This window comes from Paroedura picta, chromosome 15 (assembly GCF_049243985.1).
Source record: "Paroedura picta isolate Pp20150507F chromosome 15, Ppicta_v3.0, whole genome shotgun sequence".
Classification (NCBI taxonomy): Eukaryota; Metazoa; Chordata; class Lepidosauria; order Squamata; family Gekkonidae; genus Paroedura; species Paroedura picta.
Window position 1 is genome coordinate 7026949 of NC_135383.1, and position 23694 is coordinate 7050642.

General features: G+C 46.8%; 2 protein-coding genes across 9 annotated transcripts in view; both read left to right on the forward strand.

The window, feature by feature from the left end:
* The window catches only part of PRDM2 (PR/SET domain 2), a 37519-nt gene extending 20015 nt beyond the window's left edge, over positions 1–17504 (forward strand). For 5 of the 6 annotated variants that reach the window (XM_077312632.1, XM_077312630.1, XM_077312629.1 and 2 more), the window contains 4 exons: positions 2683–2809; positions 10753–10860; positions 11176–15625; positions 16185–17504. In XM_077312632.1, the coding sequence (XP_077168747.1) occupies positions 2683–2809; positions 10753–10860; positions 11176–15625; positions 16185–16197 (4698 nt within the window). In that variant the 3' untranslated portion in view covers positions 16198–17504. Of the gene's footprint in view, positions 1–2682; positions 2810–6243; positions 6303–10752; positions 10861–11175; positions 15626–16184 lie in introns of those variants that run through there. The other variant, XM_077312634.1, reaches the window with a different exon arrangement.
* Positions 17505–21039: 3535 nt separating this feature from the next.
* Positions 21040–23694, forward strand: part of KAZN (kazrin, periplakin interacting protein) — a 194551-nt gene continuing 191896 nt past the window's right edge. Inside the window, exons 1-2 of one of the 3 annotated variants that reach the window (XM_077311068.1) lie at positions 21040–21252; positions 21447–21886. In XM_077311068.1, coding sequence (XP_077167183.1) covers positions 21793–21886 — 94 coding nt within the window. In that variant the 5' untranslated portion in view covers positions 21040–21252; positions 21447–21792. Of the gene's footprint in view, positions 21887–23694 lie in introns of all 3 variants that reach the window. The other 2 variants (XM_077311067.1, XM_077311069.1) reach the window with 2 other exon arrangements.

A 23694-nucleotide genomic window follows, 5' to 3' on the forward strand; every position in this document is an offset into this window, starting at 1 on the left:
TTAAATCAGCATTTGTGTTTCTCCCTCCCTCTGTTTTATCTTCACAGTCTTAGAAAAATTTTATTTAAATATTAGATTAGATTTCTTTTAGTCGGTGCTCACCCATAAAACAAATATATTAAGATTAAAATACCAAACTATGAAAGGTTGGCTTCCCCACTCTCACCTTGTGAGCGCATCTTGTGTCTGGGTGGAGATTTAAAGCTGAGTATTCCAGTTCCCAGTCCAGAACTTTAACCACCACGGTGCTCCAGTTCTCAACTTTCCACTGAGGCAAAACTGAACAGTCACTGGGCAAAAATAGAGCAGTGCACTTGGTCATTTTCACTGTCTCCCTGCATCAATAACGGCTCTGAAACCTTGTGATATAAGGACTGGAATTCATAAGGGACTTAATTGAGCTGAAGTAGTCATTTTATGAAAACTTCTCCTGTTAGTTCGTAGATGGTGATGCCAGAATCCTGTGAAATCCATGCCACCGTTTTCCACTCTGGCCCTTTCGCTAGCTAGGAAAAGACGTATATTTTCATAGTGACCAGAAGGCATGTTAAAAATCTGAAATGGATTAATCTGGAGTTCCATGTGCTGTTGTTGTGTAGTGCAGGGGTAGTCAACCTGCGGTCCTCCAGATGTCCATGGACTACAATTCCCATGAGCCCCTGCCAGCAAATGCTGGCAGGGGCTTATGGGAATTGTAGTCCATGGACATCTGGAAGAGCACAGGTTGACTACCCCTGGTGTAGTGAATAGAGCATCACGTTCAGATCTGAGAGACCCTGGTTCAAATCCCCACTCTGCCTCAGAAGCTTACAGGGTGACCTTGGGCCAGTCACACACTCTTAGCCTAACCTACCTCCCAGGGCCATTGTTATGAGGATAAAACGGGGTGGAGTGAACAATGGAAGCTGCTCTGGGACCCCATTGGGGAAGAAGGGGTACAACGGAAGCAAATGATCGGTAAATAACTAGGATGTAAGAAATGCTTTTTCTTCCCCCCATTTTCTATTTGCAGAGCACATTTTACAGAATTTATGTTGTTTCACGTATTCACTACAATCTTCATGGCAGCGGTGTCAGATTAAGGCAGTGTCATGATTGTGGCTGGCGGGCTGAGAAACTTAACCAAGGCCACTCAGAGAGATCATAGGCTTGTGCGTAGCATAATCTGTTTTACTGTGTTTTTTATTCTGCCTTTCCTCCAAGAAGCTTCAAGTCCTTTTCCTTAGCCTGTGGGGTTGGCGAGGCCAGAAGAGTGATTGTGCCAAGGTCATCAAATGAATTTCATTGTAGTGTGAGGGTTTGAACCCGGCTCACAATGCTTCTAATCTCTCTCCTACACCACCCTGGCATTCCTCGGGCATGCATTTGCTGATCAGACTCAGAGTACCTTTATTGGCATAAAACTGCAAAGCATAAGATGAAAATTTCAAACAGTTCCAGATGTAAAATCCATCGTGAAAAGATTTTCATTTAAAATTGCCAGCAAAAACTTTGCTACTTTTATAATAGTTGCTGAGTCCCTCACATTTAGTATCATTTTAATCCAATGTTTCTCATTAACACAGCTGAGTTTCAATTTCTTCAGATAATTAGCTAACGGATGATGATATACTTCAAACTTAGGACACACCAGAAGTATATGGTACAAAGTATCAGGGACACTACATCCATGTAAACAGTATCTCTCCTGAGGAGGGATCTTCAAAAATCTATCGGATGACATTTGAGGGAAAGATGTTTAAGCGAGCTACTAGAAATGCTCTTCTTAACTGGTTGTTTCCAAAATTTGGAGATACATGGGCACGGGTTTGTATGTTAAGGGAATATCCCAGAAGCAAGGCGATCTGGCTGTAACATCTGTCACCCCATTGATCGCCAGCATTGATTCGGCTGATCTGGCTGACTAGGCGGGTGTCCCCTTCTTCCCTCACTGCTCCATGTGCGTCCCTCCTGAAGCTGGACGCTCGGTGGAAGAGGATGACCATCCCAGACAGAAGGAGTGTACCATTCTTTGGTCAAGGGTATACAATAGCTGATCAGACATAAAAAGCAACACAGACCTAGGAAAATAATATCTGCTTAGTTTCTACCTTGTAAAAAAAAAAAATTCCGGGCTGAAGGAAAGCAAGCATGTAAATTATACTTGGAGATGATGTCAGCATTCAACACAATCTCATTTTGCTGTTAAGAAGCGCACCCAGTGATTAGTAATCTGTGCTAATTATATTTTTGTTTTCCTCTCCTCCTCCATCTTCCCAAAGTGGGTCATCCTTGGCCGCTCAGCAGCAGGTCGGCGAAAGCTTTTGTGCTGACTAAGTTGGGAGACAGCAAAGTTGCTTCTCTTTAAATGTGCAAGTCATGGTTCCTGCTGCTAAGTAAACGCAGTCCTCCTTCCACCAGAGGGGCCTGTCGCAATTTTCTTTTCCTTCCCGCCTGGCTCAGCCCTCTCTGCGACGCTGCAGCAGGGTCGAATCAGCTTGGCCCAGCCTCGAAGGGTTAAAGAGTCCTTCCTGTTTGGCCAGGCAGGCAGTTAGGAAATCTGTTCTCAGTGCAGAGTACAGCTGTTTGTAATCCGTACGGCAAGCTCCACGCCCTCTGGCCCTGAGCCTGCTTCACTCCGTCTTGCTAACAACGAGCCGCTTGATTGGTGTCCTGTCGTCTCCCTTTCTTTCATTCCTCCAGCCAATTGAGCCTGGCGAAGAGCTGCTGGTGTGGTACAATGGAGAAGACAACCCGGAGATAGCAGCTGCTATTGAAGAGGAGAGGGCCAGCAACCGAAACAAGAGGAACTCTCCGAAAGCAAAGAAAGGTAAAGAACTTTTGGTCTGTCTCCTCTGGGGGAGAGGATGGAGCCACTGTGTGTGGTGGGGGGGGGGTGTCTTTGGGAGTGACATGATGAAATGTAAAAACTTCTTTCCCCTCTACCGTAGTTCCTGCCTGTGAGATTTAAAAGTCATTCTTAAAGCTTTCCACAAGGAGTGTCAGACCGGCAAATATATCCGGCTCTGCCTGACCTTTTCCAGACCCGCCTGCCAGCCTGTCTGCTCAGTTTAGTTTTCAGTTAGAAGAACATGTTCTCCTTTTCTGTCTGTCTCTCCTCCCCCCCCCCGCCCCACCCCACCCCTGTGTCTTGTCACATGACAGGATTATCTTCTTTCTCTGTAATTTAGAGTACAGGACGGAGTTTTCCGTTTATTGTTGGTCTTTAGTTTTGAAACAAAAAGCTAGTTTAACTCAGGAAAGAGTTTGAATTGTTTTATGGGGCTTTACATTCCTTTCTATTTCAAGAACTTTAACACGTCTCCGTCTCTCAAGTTTAAAAAAATTCAGCATCATGTATTTCCAGCTGCCTGAAACGTGTCTGCAATGTGTTTGGTGTAATTTGTTTGAGGGCATTTTTTGTAAAGCAGATGTACTCTGCAGATTATAAACAAAGAGTGTATTTGACAGTTCGAAGCCTATACTAGCATTAGGGGGTTCACATGAACTATCGTGAACCTGGGTGGCTAATGACATTTCTCTGTTTTGGGAAATTTGGACGTGTTGAATTCAGACAGGTTGTGGGGGTGTGAGCTTATTGTTGTGTGATGTTGAAATGTGGAGGATGACTCATCAGGTACGGATTTCATTCTTCTTTATGATAGTTCACTTGGAAGGTTGGAGGTTGTGTTTTAATATTAAATGCCTTGACATGATTGGAGGGGTGCTTTTTGAGTGAACAGGCAGGGAACATATGTACAGAATCGTCCCACAGTCATTTATTCTAAAGGTTACATTCAGGGGGTGATGCTCAGGGTGGGAGGACTCCCAAGGGTGTGCATGTTGAAAGCATATTTTAATTTATGGGTTCCATGTTCTGAAATATTTTTGACTGAAACGAAATCAGAGTCAAAAAAGGAAGGGAGTCTTCCTCCCACTCCCAAAATGAAATACGTTTGAGTTTTGGATTAAAAAAAAAATTCTTAAGAGACTTTAACACTTGGCCTTCCCTGTTCTAAATAATCAGGTTTTGTACTATTGACAGATGAACTTGAATCGGAACTCCTGGTACTTGTAATAGTAACAATCATCAACCGTTTTGGTATTTTTAAAAGCACTTTGTATAGTTGTGATTAACTTCTTTTTACTTTTTTGTTTTGATTATCTGGCCTGCATGAGTTGAAACAATCTGATTGAAGTGAAAACTATATCCCCATGAACACAGTGCCCTGGTGAAAGGCTAGGTGAATCTAATAAAAGATGATGCTGTAGCCAAAAAAGACTCAGGTTGAGGCCTTTCGTTCCCTTACTTAGAAGTAATCCCATTGAACATCTGAAACTCTTATACCTCACCAAGACTCTTAGTGTGCCTAACGATCAACATCCATTGTGCATGGCAGCAACTCACAAAACTTGTGCTCTGCCATGGAAGAATAGCCCTTCAAACGTGAAACTTCCAGAGCAAATACAAGTGCTCTTCTGGTGACTGGGCAGCAAAATAACCAGCTCCTGTTGATATCTGGCAAGTTGCATTTATTATCTTAAGCAAAACCAGGCAAAATAATACTACTTTAGAATCCATGGGGAGGTGATTGCATGCTGACACATATCTATGTAGGTTTTAGGCTTGGTAATTGCGGGGGAGGGGGAGGAAAGTTTTCCACTGAAAACTGAAATTCATTTTAAGATGATACTAATGTCTGGCACGTAACCAAATTTGTTTTCAACACTTAAATTATTCTTGATGCGTACATAAATGACCAGTGATCAAGCAAATCAGTTTCTTGGTATACGTGGGTAACTTGTAAACGCAGGAGTTTTCCTACTTATATTATTGCTGCTGCTCCTGCTGCTTTCCTTACTAAAGGAGCAGTTTATGACAAGTGTGCCTATGCTTCCTCTTGGTTCTGAAGGGCCAGGGGATACTTGTCCCTTAGGCTGCCACTGAGCCGCAAAAAGTAGCACAATCCAGCCTTCTTATCTGTGCCTCCCTGATTTCCGAGGGACAACTGTGAGCCAGATGGGGACAGCTAAGCATTTTGCATGGAAAAAATTGCTGCGGGGGGGGGGGGGGGGAGCTTGGTTGTTTCAAAGAGCACCTGACAATAAGTTGCCGGCTGAAACTCTTCTGTGTGTGTGCTCGCTCTTCCAAAGAGCTAACAGGCCTTTCCTGCCACAGTTGCCGCTTTAGAAACTACTCCCACCCCAGCACACAACTCTCTCTGTAACACTGGATTTTTCAGGTTTTATTTGTGTTTGATTCTGAACATTTCTGGACTTCGTAGCCAAATATAATTCGAAGATGTCCCATATTGCGTTGGATACTGAAATGGAAAAAAGTGGGCTTGCATCATTATGTTGGATGGTTTGGGCTTTGCATCTGCTATTTTGGTAGAAACCTGGCAGTTTTTCTCCCTAGGGATTTGAGTTTCTGGCTCTGTTTAGCACTTCCTCTTGGTAATTAACCCCCTGTGACATGAACTCCTTTGCCTTTCTTGGTGTCCTGTGGGAAGGGCAACTGTATCACAGTCCCCAAGATCAAGCTTTAGCATCAGTATATTTCTGGGATGTTAGGCTGCCTCATGATGATCACAGGGTATGACTTTGAGAAATTCACTACCAAGTCTTCCTCTTTCACCTCCTCCTGTTTTGGGAGTTCACTAGATGACATGATGGGTTCCTGAAGCTTCGGCATCATTGGGAGCAGAATGGTCCCATAAGCACACGCCATCTTGGATTAGAAACCTACCCCAACCTCCTTGTCATGGTGTGCCACAAGCAGGTTCTTGTCACTTTGAGGTTGGTTACAGGAGTGCAAAAGAGATAATTAGGTTGCTAATATAGCACTCACAGTAAGCTGCAAACGTGCTTATTTAATTAAACCTTCCACCTTACCCTGTAAGACAGACACTATGGATCCCATTTTCCAAAAGAGGGAATCGAAGTTCTTAACTTCCTGGGTCCTTGAGCTATCCCTTGGACCATCCTAGCTCTATATAATCTATTTTAAACCCTATTTTTTTTAATGAAGACCCTAACCCACTCCATCGGATGAGGTGGGCAGAGGTCTTCCCCTTCATAGGTTTTCTGCCACCACAGGCCACATGGCAGTTCTCTATATCTTTCCTCCAGCGATCTTCTGCTCTGTCGACACACGCATACTCATTTGGTGTTCTGTCTTTTTTTTTTTTTCATTTTTATTCTTTTTATCGCTGTTCTCATTCCACTTCCCTTGTGTTTCATTCCTGTATCTTTCTTGTTTAGACCAACTGGAGGAGCCAGCTGCCAGTAGCAGGCATGTAGGAGCCTTCAGTAACCTGATGGTAAGTGCACTCGTGTGCTTATATCAGGCTTCCTACCAGGTTTGTAGATGTGGCTTTGGCCAACGGACTTCTGATGGACGGGGATCATAATCAGGAGGACATGCAGCTCTCTGTTTTAAAAAAATAATGTAGGAAGAGACCTGCTTCGATTAGACCAAACATCCCTCTATTTCTCACAGAGGTCACTCATTTGCCCCAGAAGGCCAAGAAGCAGGGTGCATAAGTCAGCTCTTTCCCCACTGTTGCTGCCTCTCAGAGTCTGCTGTTGAGAGGGACACTTTTAAAATAGGGAGGTATCAGTGGTAATAGCTGTTGATATACCATGCCTCCTTAAATATCCCCTAATCGTTCTTTTAAAGGCACCTGCAATGAATTCCAGAACCTGTTCTCTAAACCATGGCTGCTGAAGAATGCTGGAAAGTTGAACTTAACCTATGAATAGCCAAATCTGAGGAAAACCTGGGGAAGAGGGAACTCCCCTGGATGGTCTGTTGCTATAATTTCGGCAAAAGAGCTTGGGACTCTTTTAGCCTTGCTTATGATCCCCTCAAGTCTTTCCACAAGCTGCTTGTCCTCCAGATTGTCCAGTCCAGAGGTCACCAACTTAAAAAAAATATATCCTGGTCTACTTATTTCCCAGCACGTTACCAGGTTTTGTTCCATCCTAGACACAGAACATTGAAGAGCACCAAAAATGAAGTAATCAGCTGAGCAGCAAAGAGGGGGAAAAATCTTAGGAAGTAAACACTTAAAAGGAAAAGAAAAATAAGTCAAGAGCACATCTTCACAATCTTGCCCTGAGTCTTCTAGGAGTTACACATGCTACATGTTGCAGTTCCCTGCTCCAGAAATTGAAGTTTTCAAAAAGTCATCCAAATTGCTAAGTGCAACCACATTTTCCTGTCTCTTACAATTTAACCCAGTTGTATTATCGCCCTTTCCCATGACAAAATTTGGAAAACGTTAGTGTGTTTTCCGGCCGTCGGTCATGCTTGTCAGTGTGTCCAAATGCCAGTCTTTCCAAAAATGGGGAGTGGGATAAGGACCCCCAGGGATAAGCTTTAACCATTCTTCCAAGTAGCTCTGATGTGAGCAAGAATTTTTGTTCCCGCAAACAGTCTGGAAGAAGGACGGAAAGCACCAAAGCAGAGGACTTCCCCCCCCCCCCAAAAAAAAAAACTTTGGCTGTTTCCACTTGCTTCTCAGCCACTGTTCCAGTAGATCTAAAGTTACATTTGCACTCAAGTTGTCATCCTGGCTGTTTTTAGTAAGCGTCAGAGCAGCTGCTGGCTGAATCACCTCTTCCTGGGTAATTCAGTGTTAAGGTCACAAAAGCCTAATTCCAGAGCTAGCGTTTGAAATTGCAGAGCTGCTTAGAAACCTCTTCAGTTCTCTCGGGGCTTTTCAAACCTATACAATTATTTGTTCACGAGGCTAACAAGTGAAAACCCTGGTCAGAGGCAGAGGAAAACAGATCAGGGCCCTGGCGACGAGGTGCAAATATAGAGAACTGCTCTGTGAAAAGCAACCCATATTGAGTCATGGGAAATAGAGACACAGGTGCAAATACTGAACAGGCAGGATGGCAGTAAGCTAGCTAGTCTCACTTACTGGACTAGTTGATGTACTGCCAGGTACATGATCATGGGGCTGAAGTCTGAGTTTGGCCTAGAATGCTTTTCAAGCAGTAAAGCTTCTTCCCCACCTTCTCAATGGTCTGGTGTGAAATGAGGCAGCCTTTTAGGGTCATACAAGCAAAAAAAATACCATGCGTGGACTTGCGAGGAGAAGGGCTTTATTCCTCCCAGTTCTCCACATGAATTCCTGTTTCTCTCTTGTTAGCCGCCAAGTACTTTCTCCTTTCCTAGCTTCCTTCTCTCCTTCCCACTCTCCAACCTTCCTTTCCCCACTCCACCCCACTCTTGAGTTTTGTTATTTATTTACTTCATTTCCAAACCACTTCTTGTCCCCAATGGGGAGCCAAAGCAGCTTATTTAATTCTCTTTTCCATTTTATCTTCACAACAACTCTATGGGGTAGATTAGACTGAGAGAGAGACCCAGGGTCAGCCAGCAAACCTCTTTGGCAGAGTGGAGATTTGAACTTGGATCTCCTGGACTGCCGTTCTAACCACTGCACTACACTGATTCTAAGCTTCCCCTGGCAGCCTCTCTCTGGGAATGGTCTTGGTCAGGTTTCAAAAGTCATGCAGGAGCAATTTGTTCAGGTGAGTAGTGTGGTGGCTACTGCTGGGCCCAGCCAAGTTGCAAAAATTGTGTGGATGGGGATACTAGACTCAAGCAAGGTGTACGGCATCAAGTTGCAACCACTGCTGCAACTGGGTGAATTGTGGAAGTTGCATGGAGGCAAGTTGTTCCATGGTGATTGTTGGGCCTGGGCCTGATAACTCCTCCCTCCACAGCAGGAGGGAAGGGAGCAGGGGTGGACTGGGAGGCCAGAAGAGCCCTGGAATGGGCCCTCTCCTTTTATTTACAGAAACCAAGGTTCAAGGATGGCAATATTTCCTAGCAACAACCCACAATGGACACTGGGATCTCAGAGGGCATTCATTTCTTAAGGTATAAACATTGCTTCTGTTATGTGTGGTTAAACCTCACCCCCCCAGGATGGTGGGTTATGTGTGTGTATTTAAGATTTGTTCTGCAAATTTGCGGCTTTTTTCTGGTTCACAGGAATGTCTGCCTCTGGATTTCAGTATTCACCAATGGGGCTGTGTTGAGAATTAGATATAGTGAACATGATGTTTCTATTCCTTCAGGGGCATCAAGACTGAAATTCCCTTTCCAGAGAATCTTGTTTTGCATTATCCTTGTTGATTTTCAGATCTGAAAAAAGTATCTTTTCAGAGGACTTTTAAGGCTTAAGACTTTGGATATATGGGGGCTGGGGGGCACTGTTAGTTCTGTGAGTTGCTGCTTACTCTGTAATCTTGTCTGCTCCTTTTATGTGTCTGACTTGCTTCAAGAACTATTGTGAGTATTTTCTAAAGCAAGATATTGATGCGGAGGTCAGACATTGAATAATGCACAGATACTTAATTGGTGCAGGGAGGTCAACATTGGTGAAGAAGGATATTCTTGCTGGAAACTACTTATAGTTCCTGCATTGCTGGTCTGTAGCAGGTGTTCCAATCCATTTCAAATCTTTCGAATGAAATAAATGAAAATGTAGAATGGGATCTAGTTTGCTTTTTGTTTTTTATTCATGAACAAAATCAAATTTAATTAGGGTGGAGTTCTGCATCAAGTGATTCTTCATCATCTGCTTTCTTCTGTCTTACCCACCCCTATTTTATTTAAGTTGCATTACCTGCCTTTGTCTACAATTGTAGATCTCACTGCGGAATAATTACACTTTGGAGTCATGTTCACTTCTTCCTGGTATAATAATAGAAAACATTGGGACCTGCCTTAAGACCTTGGGGCAGGTAGTGCTTGGGGTTTGGGTCAAATGAGCAAACAGGTTGCATGAGACAAAGCTAATTTTAAAAACAGATTTAGGGGTGCTTTTTGATATATTCAGGGCACTAATGGATTCAGATCTTACACTTATTTAAAGTTTTTATCATTGTCATTGATTGTTTATTGCAGAAGAAAATGGTGAATTGAGCTTCATTTTATTTTATACTAGCAGTGTAGCCCTTTGTACAAAAAATACAATGAGCTCTAGGTCGCCCATTTCAGTACTACCCCCGACCAAGCCTGCAAAGGTGGTGGTGGTAGGGAGTTTTGAAAGGGACCACATGTGACTAACAGCTAATCATGGCAACCATGTGGCTGTCAGAATCAGCTGTAATGCAGGGCGAGGGGGTCCTTTTAAAGGCTCCCAGTCTTCGTGGAGAACATTTAAAGGCAGGGATCCCTTTAAAGGCTTTTGAATGTTCAGCACCTCATTGTAAGTATATACATTCAGCTATTATATAAAGATTCAACTGTTCTAGAATCCTACTCTACTTTTACGTAGCAGGCAAAAAAATTAATCATTTTGTTTAATATCCTGCCTCTCCCAGCATTGTCAGCTCAAGGCTGCTTCCAAGAAGATCATATTTTGTATATTCCTAGGTTTCTATTGAACTCCCCTCCCCTCTAAACCTTTACCCTTCAGTCCTTTGTTTTTTAATCTCCTGAAATACTTGGGTTTTTTTTCCAAATGTGGTCTTTGGTTTTCTCTTTAGTTATTTTGATAATGTTATTGTTGTTTGGCTCCTTTTCTGTTGTGGTTTAAGTAGTTGCTTTGAGAGCATTCATTGGAAAGCATAGGACAAAAAGTGTTTTAAATAAAGCAGCAATATACTCTAAATTGTTCTAAAATGACCATCTCTCTCACTCACTATTCACTAAATTAAGGTAATTTTTTTTTTAAGGAAAGAATTAAAGTGACTTCCCTTTAATGGGTTTTGTTGTTGTTGTTGTTGTTGCTCTTTGCTCAGGGAAGAAAAAATCCCAAGAGGCAAAAAACAAAGCAAAGAAAGCCACAGACAAAAAACAGAAGACTGTTTCAGATATTATTCTTGCAGATATGAGAGACCCTAAAGACGGTAAGGATTGTTCAGCATGTGTTCTGTGTATTTATTTAAATTCTTCCAAAATTTAACTGTTTAGAATCAGATTCTTAGGGGGCTAAGCCAGCACCAACCATGGCCGTTTTTAGTCAGTAAACATAACCCAATAAAATATAGTTTTACCACTTGCATCTTAAAATTGCGAGGAGAGGTGAGCAGCAGTGTCCCTGTGGCTTGTCAGATTTCTGTAGTAAGGGAAGGGAAAAAAAGAATCCTGATCATCATTATATATAAAGAACGTTCGCTACATTTATTTCTTCTCCTTTTCCTTTTCTAACAAAAACAAAACAGGCCGTAAACAGGAAGATGCAAGCCCTTCGGTTTCAGCCGTGCTGTCACTGGAACAGACTGCTGTGATCCAGGAGATGGTAAATCAAGACACACTTCCAAACCTGGTCGTCTCCAGTCCCGTCAATGATCCCCATACAATGACAGAAGAGAAACAAGAAGCAATCGTGTGTGAATCCGAAGTACTGGAGGAGAGAGGGGTGCTTGAGGAAGTGGTGGGAGAGGAAGAGGAAGATGATGAGGAGGACGAGGAAGAAGAAGAGGAGGAGGAGCAGCAACCCGAGGAGTTGGAGGAGGAGGAGGAGGAGGAGGAAGATGCAAATTTGCCTAAAGAAATTCCTGAGATGGAGACCATGTCTTTGGGCGAAGATAGACTCGAATCTGTGGAAGAGCAGAGCAGCATATCCGAAGAATCTCCAGAAAGCTCCCCCAAGAAAAAGTCCATGGTGAAATTTCCCCGAGTCCAGGAGGAATCCGACGGCCTTGTCCAGGGAACGTTTATGTACCCTTGTCAACACTGTGAGAGGAAATTCACAACCAAGCAAGGACTGGAACGCCACATGCACATACACATATCGGCCATTAGTCATGCTTTCAAGTGCCGCTATTGTGGCAAAGCCTTCGGCACACAGATCAACCGGCGAAGGCATGAGCGGCGGCATGAGGCTGGGCCAAGAAGGAAGTCATTCCCAACACTTGGTCCAGCTGTGCTGTCCGATGGCAGCTCCAAAAGCCAAGCAGTTGGAGAAGATGGTGGCGTCAAAGAGGAAATTAGCCCCAAGCAAGACTTGACATCCTTAGATAACAATAAAGTTTCTCAAGAAACCTCAAACTCTGTTATTCTTGAAGAGATCAGGGAACCCAAAGAAATGCATCCATGCAAATATTGTAGGAAGGTTTTTGGAACGCACACTAATATGCGTAGGCACCAACGGAGGGTTCACGAGCGTCATCTAATCCCCAAAGGAGTCCGAAGAAAACCAGAAGAGCCACAAGTTCCGGCAGAACAAACCCAGCAAGCCCAGAACGTGTATGTTGCCAGCACAGATCTTGAGGAGGAGACAGAGGCTGACGATGTCTACATTATGGATGTGTCCAGCAATATATCTGAAAATCTCAATTATTATATTGATGGTAAGATCCAGTCCAACAGTAGCACAAGCAATTGTGACGTGATTGAGGTGGAATCCAGCTCGACAGAACTCTATGGAATAAACTGTTTACTCAGTCCTGTGACGGTGGAGATCTCCTCAAGCATGAAAGCTATGCAAACCAATCTGCCCGACGTGCCGAAAGAGTCTCAAGTCAGTAGTAACAGCGAGCCTAAAAAGAGGAGGACCACAAGCCCCCCTCTCCTCTCGAAGATAAAAACAGAAATGGATCCAGAGCCGATAACGTCGCTCTGCTCACTAACAATCCCTCTTACCATATCAACCGCCGACAGCTTGTCTTTTCCCAAAGAGAAAAGTATTTACTTATCATCAAAGCTGAAGCAACTTCTCCAGACTCAGGACAGTAGTAAGGTAGCCCCATCGCCTCCATCCTCCTCCTCAACAGAAATCCCCAAATTGGGACTGTCGGCCGCATCCCCGCCTCTTCTGCCCATAGCTTCAAGCAGATTCAAAAGGAGAACCAGCTCCCCTCCCAGTTCTCCTCAGCACAGTCCATCCCTACGGGACTACAACAAAGCGGGAGAGGGGAAATCCCTCTGGAATGACGGAGTACTAGGATCAAAAATACCCAAGGTAGAAAGTCACAGCAATTCCCCTGCGTGGAGTTTGTCGGGTCGAGATGAGAAAGAGACCGTGAGCCCTCTTTGTTTAGAAGACTATAAAGCCTCGAAGGACTGGCCAGGCGGTCCCCCCTTTGGCAACGTGTGCAACCAGCAGCCTTTGGACTTATCCAGCAGCGTCAAGCAAAGATCAAATTCCAAGAACAGGGCCCAGGTTCCTTGGGAGTCGGTGTTGGATCTCAGCGTGCATAAAAAGCCTTCTGCCAGTCCTGAACCCAAGGACAGCAAGGAGGCTAATTTGGTACAGCCAGCGTGTAGTAGCGTAAAGAAGAAGCCAACCACGTCCATGTTACAGAAGGTTCTGCTGAACGAATACAACGGGACTGATTTGGCCTCGGAGAATTCGGCGGCTGACAAGAATGCAGGCCAGAGCGTAGGCAGATCCACTGAAGCTCCTCCAGAGCCGGAGCTTCATGCTGCGGTCTGTGTGCCAGTCTCTGAGTTGAGTTCCAGTAGCCCTTCCACTGAGAAATCTGTACCTCCAGCATCTGCCGCTTCTTCGTGTCAGCTTCCTCCTCTCCTGACTCCAACAAATTCCCCTTCCCCACCACCCTGCCCCCCTATGTTAAAGGCTCCCACTCCACCCCCTCCCCTGCTTCCTACCGTCCCTTCACCGCTTGCAGAAGAACATGTAAGCGCCACTCCTAGTTCATGTCCCTCTCCCCTGTCCAATGCTACTGCTCAGTCTCCTCTCCCGATCCTTTCTCCTACCGCCTCGGCATCGCCAGTTCCCTCTGTAGAACCTCTTAGCTGTGCTTCGCCTGGACCTCCCACTCTCTCCTCGTCATCATCTTCTTCCTCTTTTTCTTCCTCTTCTTCCTCCCCTTCTTCTTCCTCGTCCTCAGCTTCTTCTCCTTCCCCTCCTCCCCTCTCTGCGGTTTCTTCGGTCCTTTCCCCGGGTGATAACGCAGAAAACTCAGTCCCCATCATGTCTTTTAAACAAGAAGACATGGAGCATGAGCTTGAAAAGCCCAGTGGAGACCCACATGGTTCCAGCGAAATGGATCTCGTTCAGGAAACATTTAACAAGAACTTTGTGTGCAACGTCTGTGAGTCTCCATTCCTATCCATTAAAGATCTAAGTAAACATCTCTCGATTCACGCCGAGGATTGGCCCTTCAAATGTGAATTCTGTGTACAGCTTTTTAGGGATAAAACAGACTTGTCCGAACATCGCTTCTTGCTCCACGGAGTCGGGAACATTTTTGTTTGCTCCATCTGCAAGAAGGAGTTTGCCTTTTTATGCAATTTGCAACAGCACCAGCGAGATCTCCACCCCGACAAAGAATGCACCCATCACGAATATGAAAGCGGGACCCTACGGCCGCAAAACTTTACAGACCCCAGTAAGGCCAGCATCGAACACATGCAGATCCTACCGGACGAATCTGCCGAACCAACTAAGGAGGAGGAGGACGACGAAGAACTCAATGACTCTTCCGAAGAGCTGTATACCACCATCAAAATAATGGCTGCAGGGGTCAAGTCTAAAGATCCCGACGTCCGGATGGGTCTCAATCAGCACTACCCGAGTTTTAAACCCCCTCCGTTCCAGTATCACCACCGCAATCCCAATGGTATTGGAGTCACTGCCACAAACTTCACCACTCATAATATTCCACAAACTTTTACCACTGCCATCCGCTGCACAAAGTGTGGCAAAAGCGTGGACAACATGCCGGAATTGCACAAACATATCTTAGCGTGTGCGTCAGCCAGCGACAAGAAGCGGTATACACCGAAAAAGAATCCTGTCCCGTTAAAACAGACGGTGCGCCCGAAAAACGGGGTTGTCCTTCCGGGTCCTGCGAGCAACGCGTTCAGGCGTATGGGGCAGCCCAAGAAACTCAATTTCAGTGTTGAAATGAGCAGGATGTCCTCTAACAAACTTAAAATAAGTGCACTGAAGAAGAAGAACCAGCTGGTCCAGAAGGCGATATTGCAGAAGAAGAAGTCTCAGCAGAAGGCGGAGCTGCGGAACAGCACGGTTGAGTCCAGCTCTCACATCTGCCCCTTCTGCAACAGGGAATTCACGTACATTGGGAGCTTGAACAAGCATGCCTCCTATAGCTGTCCCAAGAAGCCCATTTCCCCACCCTCTAAAAAAAACACTAAAAAGAAGAGCATGGCTTCCTCTTCCAGCGGAGACAAAATCGGAAACCAGCGACGGCGGACCGCGGACGCTGAGATCAAGATGCAAAGCACGCAGGCTCACTTGGGCAAGACCAGAGCTCGAAGCTCTGGGCCCGTGGCCATTCAGCTGCCCTCGGCATCCTTCAAATTGAAGCAAAATGTCAAATTTATACCACCCAATAGATCTAAAAAGCCGGCCGTGTCCTTGACCCCCAGGAACGCCAGCCCCGTGAGAGTTGTCAAAGTGGCTCCAGGGGAGGGCAAAAGACCGAAGGGGATCTCGAAAAATAGTTCCTCTGGACTCTCGAGCAAAACCTCCCGCAAACTGCATGTCCGAATACAACGGAGCAAAGTGGCCCTGGCTAGCAAGTCCTCGTCCAGCAAAAAAAAGGCCAACCGGTTCAGCGTAAAGTCAAGAGAAAGGATCGGAGGACCCGTCACCCGGAGCCTGCAGCAGGTGGCCAGTGCTGATTCTCCAGAAAGCAAGAAGGAAGAAACTAGCACAAAGCAGGAGTTAAAAGATTTCAGGTGAGCTTTTCTGTCTTTAAAAATTGGTTGCCGGTCAGAGACTTTGCTTCATAACTGGCAGTGGTGTCAGAGAGAGTGGGGTGGCATGGCTGGGCGTGCCCCAAGGGCAGAGGATCCACCAAAAACTGAAGCATTTTTTCTGGGTTCCCCCCCCCAGGTGTTTTTAGGAAGTGGGAAAGGCCAGGTAGGGCTTTTGCCTAGGAAGGCTTTTGATTGACTACTGGAGATTGGTTGTACAGATTTCTGTTTTTAAAATGTTGCTTCGGTAGCCGCTGCCACCACAACACAAGTATCAGCGCTGTGTTACTGAAGTTAAGCTGGGGCAATCGTTTTGCGACTGGCCCCGCCTCCTGCGGCAGCCATTTTGCAGCAGCCATTTTGTTGCTGTGGCCACCGTGCTGTGTTGGAATTCCGAATGTGCCCACAGGCTCGAAAAGGTTGGGGACCCCGGGGACTAACAATGTGACTCAAAACCCCTCGCGCCCTTCTTCTTTTTTTTTTAAGTCCCTTATATTGAACATCCAGTTAACTTGTCCGATTTTGGTTTCTTCCCTTCCAGGAACCTTCTGTAGCAGCAAATCAGACCTTCGAAAGGAAGTTCCTAAGCTAAGCAGCGAAGCCAGAGGCGTGCCATGCTCTGCTTCAGCAGGCAAGCACTGTGGCCCCAGCAGCCAAACCAGCCAGGATTGAAAGAACTGGCCAGAGCTGACCACTCCCTCCCCCCGAGGCAACAGACTGCTCATGCCAGAGCTGGGTCCGGCCAGGCTAAAGGGATACTTGGCTGCAAAGAGAGAGCACGAGAAAGAGAGCGAGAGGGTACATGGTGTCTTTCCCCCCCCCCCCCCCCGTTCCCCCTTTCTAAATCCTTTCTGTTAAAGAAGTGCAGCAAGCTAAACAAGTGAACATTGCTACAGAATTCATCGCCTGGGCTTGCACTTCTTTGTTTTGTTGTTTTTTCCTGACCGAAGTGCATGAAAAAGAGTGAAAAATGGTATAACCTAGAAGCGTGCAAATCTGGGCTCCTTCTCTCCAGGACAACACTAACTGCGTTGAAAAAAAATTGGGGAGGGCGGTTGTTGGTTGCACATCGAGTCCTTGCAAAGCCTTTAAAAAAAATACACACACAAACACACACACACGCAAGAAGGTTTGTGTGGATGAGACTTCCTCCTCTCCAAACTCCCCTTGTGGCAAACGTCATGCTGGAGGAGTTAAGCTGGGCACCAAACCAGGGTATTGCTGTGGTTTTCCCCTGAGGACAGCAGCAGGAGAAGAAGGTTGGGTGGGGGAGAGAAATTAGCACCGCCTGACTTAACAGGCCTCGTTTCTGAAGTCTTTAAAAGCCTATATTGTCCGACAGGTTATTTGTTTAAGGAACTGTTCACCCTATAAACCGTGTATAGCACAAAGAAATGATGGTTGAATTGGCAGATGTATCTGTACCTAGTAACTTAAGAGCTACAATGTTTCCCCCCCCCCAGCCGGTAAGCAAGATTTACTTTCAGAAAATTAACCGTTTTTCACACTTTTCTTTTGGGGAGGGAACTAGGCGTGAATCCAGCCGGTGAAGAAAAGCAGCTAGTTTTTATTTGTTCTCCCCCCCTTCCCCCCCCACAATTTTTACTTTACCATATTTTTTTGTTCTTGACTTAAAAAAAAAGTAATCTACCTCTTAAAATTTGTAGTTTTTAATATTGTTTGGTGAATTTGTGCCACTTTAACACCCATCCCCTTTCACTATCATTCCCTAGGGTGTTTCTTTTTCCTGTTTTTTTTTTGGGGGGGTTACTTTTTCCCAGTTCATGGGGACTCTTATGTCAAACTATTGTATAAAGCATTTGTAGCAAGTTTGAGAAAAATAATAAAATATTTAAAATTATTTAAGTCGCTTCGGACACTTCCGTTGTATTATATGTGATCTACATTTTTCATTCATTTGACTCAGAGGAGGTTGGCTTTTTTTTGGGGGGGGGAGTGGGGGGAGGTGTTAACCTGGAGATTTGTCCCTGTACTGAAGCTTGCTGTTATCTGTAGTTTATCGGAGAATGACTCCAGAAACATTAAAATTTCCAATTTGCCATATAAAAGGGGATTGTCATTTGCTTTCGAATGCTGCCATCCTTGGGAGATAACTTAAACTGCAGGGGGAGCGTGCGTCTTATAAACCCTGAAGTCTGGGGGAACCCTCATTGTGTATTTTTAAAGATGGAAGGGACTGTTGCTTAACAAGCACGTAACCATCACCTAGATTTTGAGATTACATGAGGTATTTTCTATATCTGTAACCAATAAAATATTCTTCCTTAAACTGTAGGAAAGCTTGAGTTTTTATGCCTAAACATTGACTAGATGGCTTGAAAAATCTTTTGACGGGGGTCTCTGTCTCTTGACTATGACAAGTTGGGAACCCTCTGTGACTGAAGCTGTCTCCCGTTGCAGACCAAGCTCAGGGGGGTTATAATCGCGAAGGGAAAGCTGTTTTTATGACCCCCTTCTTTGTTTTCCACAGCCGGTGTTTGAAATAGTTTGCTGGTGTCGGGTAGTTTTGCCTTCTGTTGCAGCAATATAATAACGTCTGTGCTTTGGTCTAGTTTCATCTACATGACCTGTTTTGTTTTTGCCCATGAAGGACAGGGGCATTGTTTCCACAGCCGTGTTTTTAAACTTCTTTTAACGGTCGTAATAAGTGTCTAAGAGCAGGGGCGTGGAAGCACGCGGTGCAGGAGCTATCCTTCCCTTCAAGGAGTAGAGGAGTTCTCGTCCCTCACAACTACCCAAGCAGGAGGTGATGTGGAAAACCTCTTCCTGTGACCCCGATCTCAGTAAATAAGACTGGCCTTGATAGACAAATGGGTATAAGGCAGCTTCAAGAGTATGTGTGTGACTTCCAGATCCACCAGCCATTTCGGCTGCCCTACTCTGAACCTGTCCAGATGTGTCTACGCTGCTGCAACCCCCAGAACCGGACGCAGAATTCCAGGTCAGGTCTGGCGAGCACACAAGGGGAATCGAGCCATAGCTTCTCGCGCCTTGGATACTCGGCCACTGCTCGAGCAGCCAAAAATTGCATTAGCCTTCGGGACAGCCAGATCACATTGATTGCCTGCAGGGCATGAGTCAGCAGAGTGAGGTGGCTGCAAAACCATCTAATGCGATGGAGAAGGGCGGTGGGTCTTTCTCCTTTGGCCCAAGGGTCCTTGCGACAAGACTTTGGGCTCCTAAGCCCACCACCAACCAGGGGGTCTTCTCAAAAAAGGGATGAGACTGTTGTGTTCGATTGCTTCTACAATGCAGGGGGGGAGGGGAAGAGGCTGGCTGCAAGGAAGAATATAAAGCCCCAGGCTTGGGAGGGAAGACAGCTGCTGCAGAAAGACCTGGGGACACTCTGTTCATGGCCCACCCACAGGTCACTGGTCTCTCCCAGTCAGCATTGCCTGTCTATTCTCCCAGGCAGTGGTTCTCCAAGGTATCTGGCAGCAGTCTTCCATATTAACTATTAACAAGATCTGTAGGGCGCATGACTGAGCAGAATATAGAGTGTCCAGCAGTGTCCTGACGGTGAATGGAGGTAGCTGGAGGTGGGGAAGGTAGGTTATTTTTTAATGTTTTACTATTTTATGGATGTTTTATTGATATTGTTGATGTTTCTGTTCTCGCATACCACCAAAAACCCATCTAGGGGTGGGAAGGGTAGAGAAACCAAATTATAAATAAGATACGGTGCAAATGACCCAGAGGGATGACGTTTAACCCCTCCCCCCTCCTCGGCCCCCTTCAGAGCTGGACCCACCACTAGAGTCCGCACTGTAGTGTTCATGGTTTAAAAGGATCCTGTCCGCCAATGGATTGGTTTAGCAAATTGATACTTCCTCTTCTCACAGCCGAAGGCTTCCAGGGCAGCTTCCATGTAAAAGAAAATCTACCGCTGGAAACCCATAAAATAAACAGTCAGTACAAATAACCATCAGCAGTAAAAACACAGTTAAAAAGGGAACCACCTCATCCACTGCAAGCCACAATAAAATAAAACCCACAAGCAATGAGACACAACTGAATTGGTTGTTGTTGTTAGTTGTGAAGTCATGTCTGACCCATCGCGACCTCATGGACAATGATCCTCCAGGCCTTCCTGTCCTCTACCATTCCCCGGAATCCATTTAAATTTGCACCAACCGCATCAGTGACTCCATCCAGCCACCTCATTCGCTGTCGTCCCCTTCTTCGTTTGCCTTCAGTTTACCCACAACTGAACAGAACGCATTTAGCCTGGCATCTCGTAGGCTGGGGGGGGGGGGGAATCAGCTGCGGGAGTGAGTTGCCAGCTCCAGTTTAGAAAATTCCCAGAAGATTTGGGGGGGGAGGGGGGAGCCTGAGAAGGGGAGTGACACATCAGAGATGTGATGCTCCAGAGCCCGCCCACGGAAGCTGCCATCTCCTCCAGGGGAACTCAGCAGTCTGGAGACCATTCCAGGAGAAAGCTTGTCCCCACCTGGACGCTGCTAACTGGGTCAGCTGATGGCTTGCCAAGGACACGAAGGAGTGGAAGGAACGGCGATAGACCCTGTTGTTGTCAATAAAGAAACAAACTGTTCTCAGTCGATTTCTCCAAAGGCCTGCCTGGAAACACACCTTGGATTAGTTAGCAAAAACTCTTTGAAGCATCCCTCAGTCGCCGTTTGGTGGAGCCTCCTGTTTGCTTTCCCCTAAAAGTCAAAAACAGAAATTGCAAACAGAAAAGAGCAACGGTGACAAATGTGGGATCACAGAATCATAGAGTTGTAAGGGGCCACACAGGCCATCTAGTCCAACCCTCTGCTCAACGCAGGATCTGCCCAAAGCATCCTAAAACATCCAAGAAAAGTGTGCATCCAACCTTTGCTTGAAGACTGCCAGGGATCGTTCCTGGCTACCCTGTTAAGAGCCAAAACCCCCTTCGCTGTTGATCTACATGCAGGAAGAACATTCTCCCTTCTTCCCTGTCCTGAGAAGCAGGCCTCCATTGCAACTCTTGTGTAAAGGGCCGGAGTGGGGCCTTCCTCCGGTGTGACCCTCCTGACCTTGCCTCAGCCCTCCTTCCTTTCTCTCCTGGCCTCCCCGAGAAATGCAGATGAGCAGCAGGGACAGAAAGTGCAGACTTATCAAGGCTGGCGCGTCCATCTGCTTCCAGGAGAGAGCGCCTGGCTGTTTTTTAATCTATTGCTGAGTGAAGTGGGACAGGAAGCAAGGTGCAGCGGGGGTATGAAGGGGGGGGGGAGAACGAACACTGCAGCAGTTTCAGAGCCAACAGCCAACGTGATTTCATGATGCTTCCAGGCTCCTCCTGTTTTCCTCTTTCGGCTCTGAGAAGGAGGGAGAGAAGGAGAGAGATTTGAACGAGACGCACTCAGCAGGGACCAGGGCCAAAAAACCCCAGGCCGGAACATACTGTCGGCGCAAGCCTCTGGACCGTGAGCTCGTGCAGCTGCCGAACTGAGATGCGGCTTGGCCGGGCCACGCAAGAGGGCACCCCGGAGGCAGGGGAATCGGTGGGCTTGGGGTTGGCGCTGGGCGTCCTGGCACTTCGATCCAGCTCTGTCACAGCTGGTTGGCCGTCGTCACGGAAGCTTTTGCTTTGTCAACAGTTCTTGGTGAGTTCTGGGTGCCAGGAAGAGTGAGAAAGCAATTGGGTTTTGTTTTTTTTGTTTTTTGCAAGAGCCAAGAGGGACACAACCACCTTCTCAGCCGGGCAGCCTCAGCTGCGCCCAACCCGGTGGCTTCCTGACATCAAACGGGAGAGGCTCTACCACCTTGGCAAAACAGTTCTCTCGTCATTCTCTTGCAGGGAAGCGTCCTGGGCATTGCCCCAGGAAAAGAGCAAGGGCTGCTCGGACAGGAACAGAATCGTGCCGAAGAGCATCTGCAAGAGAGAGTGGAAATCCAGCCGTCTGAGTGGGCCCGAGACCTGTGGCCATGGAGGAAGGAAGCATTTCCGAGACGCAGGAGAGGTCTTGCTGAGGCCAGGAGGACCTAGATGCTGGCAGCGTTCCCCAGACAAAAGTCAACTGAGCGACCTACCTGCTCCCACTTTGTTGGTGCTTTCCAACCGGTTGGGTGGTAGGAAGAGAGGACACCCCCTTCACAGCTGGGTGCTGTGCGTATGCCTGAGCCAGGAGGCCCTTCTCAAAACCATGGAAACGTCAGCTATGACTCCCAGTCCCACAGCAGGACCAACTGTGACCTTCTCACAGGTGTTTGGACAGCAGTGCCAACTTCTAGAGGCAGGTGAGTGAAGGGCTGGCCAACCTGGAGAAACACACCATGGGGGTGGGGTGGGGTGAGCACCCAGTAGAGCAACCAGGGCTGTCAGTCCCCAGGTGAGACCTGGGGACCCCCCCCCCCCATTTTTCAGCTCATCTCCAGATGACAGAGATCAGTTCAGCAGGAGAAAGCAGCTGTTTCGGAAGGTGCCCTGCCCTCCATAGCATGGTACTGCATTGCCCCTCCCCACCCACTCCTAGCTCCACCCCCAAAGCCCCCAGATATATTCCAACCCAGAGTTGATTCTGTGAAGGCTCAAGGGGGTGGCAGGTGACAGTGGATGACCAATAGGGATGTGAGTGTCCTGCATAGTGCAGTGGGTTGGACTAGATGACCCAGGAGGTCCCTTCCAACTCTATGATTCTATGATTCCAGTTGGCAATCCCATTTCTGCATCTTGGAAAGCTATTAACACATGCATGCCTTGTATGTTTAATATAAACCAGTATAGCAGGTGTAATGCAGGGAGGGGGCAGTATTAGCTGTACTAGCTGTATTAGCTGTACTACTAAGAGAGTACAGCAGTAGAACAGACTCCCGTTTTGCACAGGGATAAATTGAGACAGCCACGTTGGTCTGTCTGTAGCAATAGAAAAGAGCGAGAGTCCGGGAGCACCTTAAAGACGGACACGCTTTGTGGCAGGGGAGGAGCTTTCGGGAGGCGCTGCTCTAAAGAGCCCCTCCCCTAGCCACAAATTTTGTTGTTTTTTATGGTGATTCTTTCTTTTTTCACAGTGTCTTCTTGAACCACTGCATTATAATAAAAGCCTGTTGACCTTACTAAAATACCCTTCTGAAGATTTCTGGTTCTCTGCCCCACCCTTACTGGGACTAAAAGCACGTGGAGGGCAGGTTGAGTTGGAGGAGGGTGGCCAGGTCCCCCTGGCCCACCGGTGTAGGGTAGAGAAGTCGGGTTACCAGATCCAGGTTGGGAATCTTGGGACGATTTGAGGGTGCAGCCTGGGGAGGAAAGGGACCTGAGTGGAGGACAAGTGCCGTAGAATTCACCCACCAAAGCACCCATTTTCTCCCGGGGAATTTCTCTGTAGTCTGGAGATGTGCTGCAACTCTGGGAGATCGCCAGGCCCCGCCTGAAGGCTGGCATCCACACACTGGGGAAATGGCATCAGGGCAGACAGGCATCTCCCAGCACGGCATGACTGTCCTATATACGCACAACCTGGACGGGACGGGCAAGCCTGATCACAGAAGCGAAGAAGGGTCAGCCTCAGAAGTTTAAAAAGGGTGGGTGGGAGACCACCACCACAGAGACCCCCAGGGTTGCAATGCAGAGGGGCAAGCAATGGCAAATCAGCTCCGAATGTCTTCAAAAGCCCCGTGGGGTCACCGTAAGTCAGCAATGGCGTGATGCCACTTTCCTTCACCATGCACACCAGCCCTCTCCCTGCTAATCTTAGGAGAAATTTCACATCAGAGAATCTAAATTGCATATTGGGGATTTTTTTTTCTTCTGATTCTGCCCATGGGGATGAGTTGCACTCCCTCCGGGTCACTTTTATTTTCAAGTTCCTTCTGCTGCAGGGGCGAAATGAGATTTCAGAACCCAGCTCTCCGGAGTCTGCCAAAGCAAACTGATTGTGGCAGCTCCCGGTCCGGCACACCGACAACCATCGGAAGTCAGCACTTAGAAAAGATCTCCTTGTGTCAGTCTGCATATGACCCCGGGAGGCCGTTCCTGGAAGCTTTGAGACAGAACGTTTTAAGGCTTTCCGAAACGCACCGACTGCGCTATTAATCTTTCATGATAACCA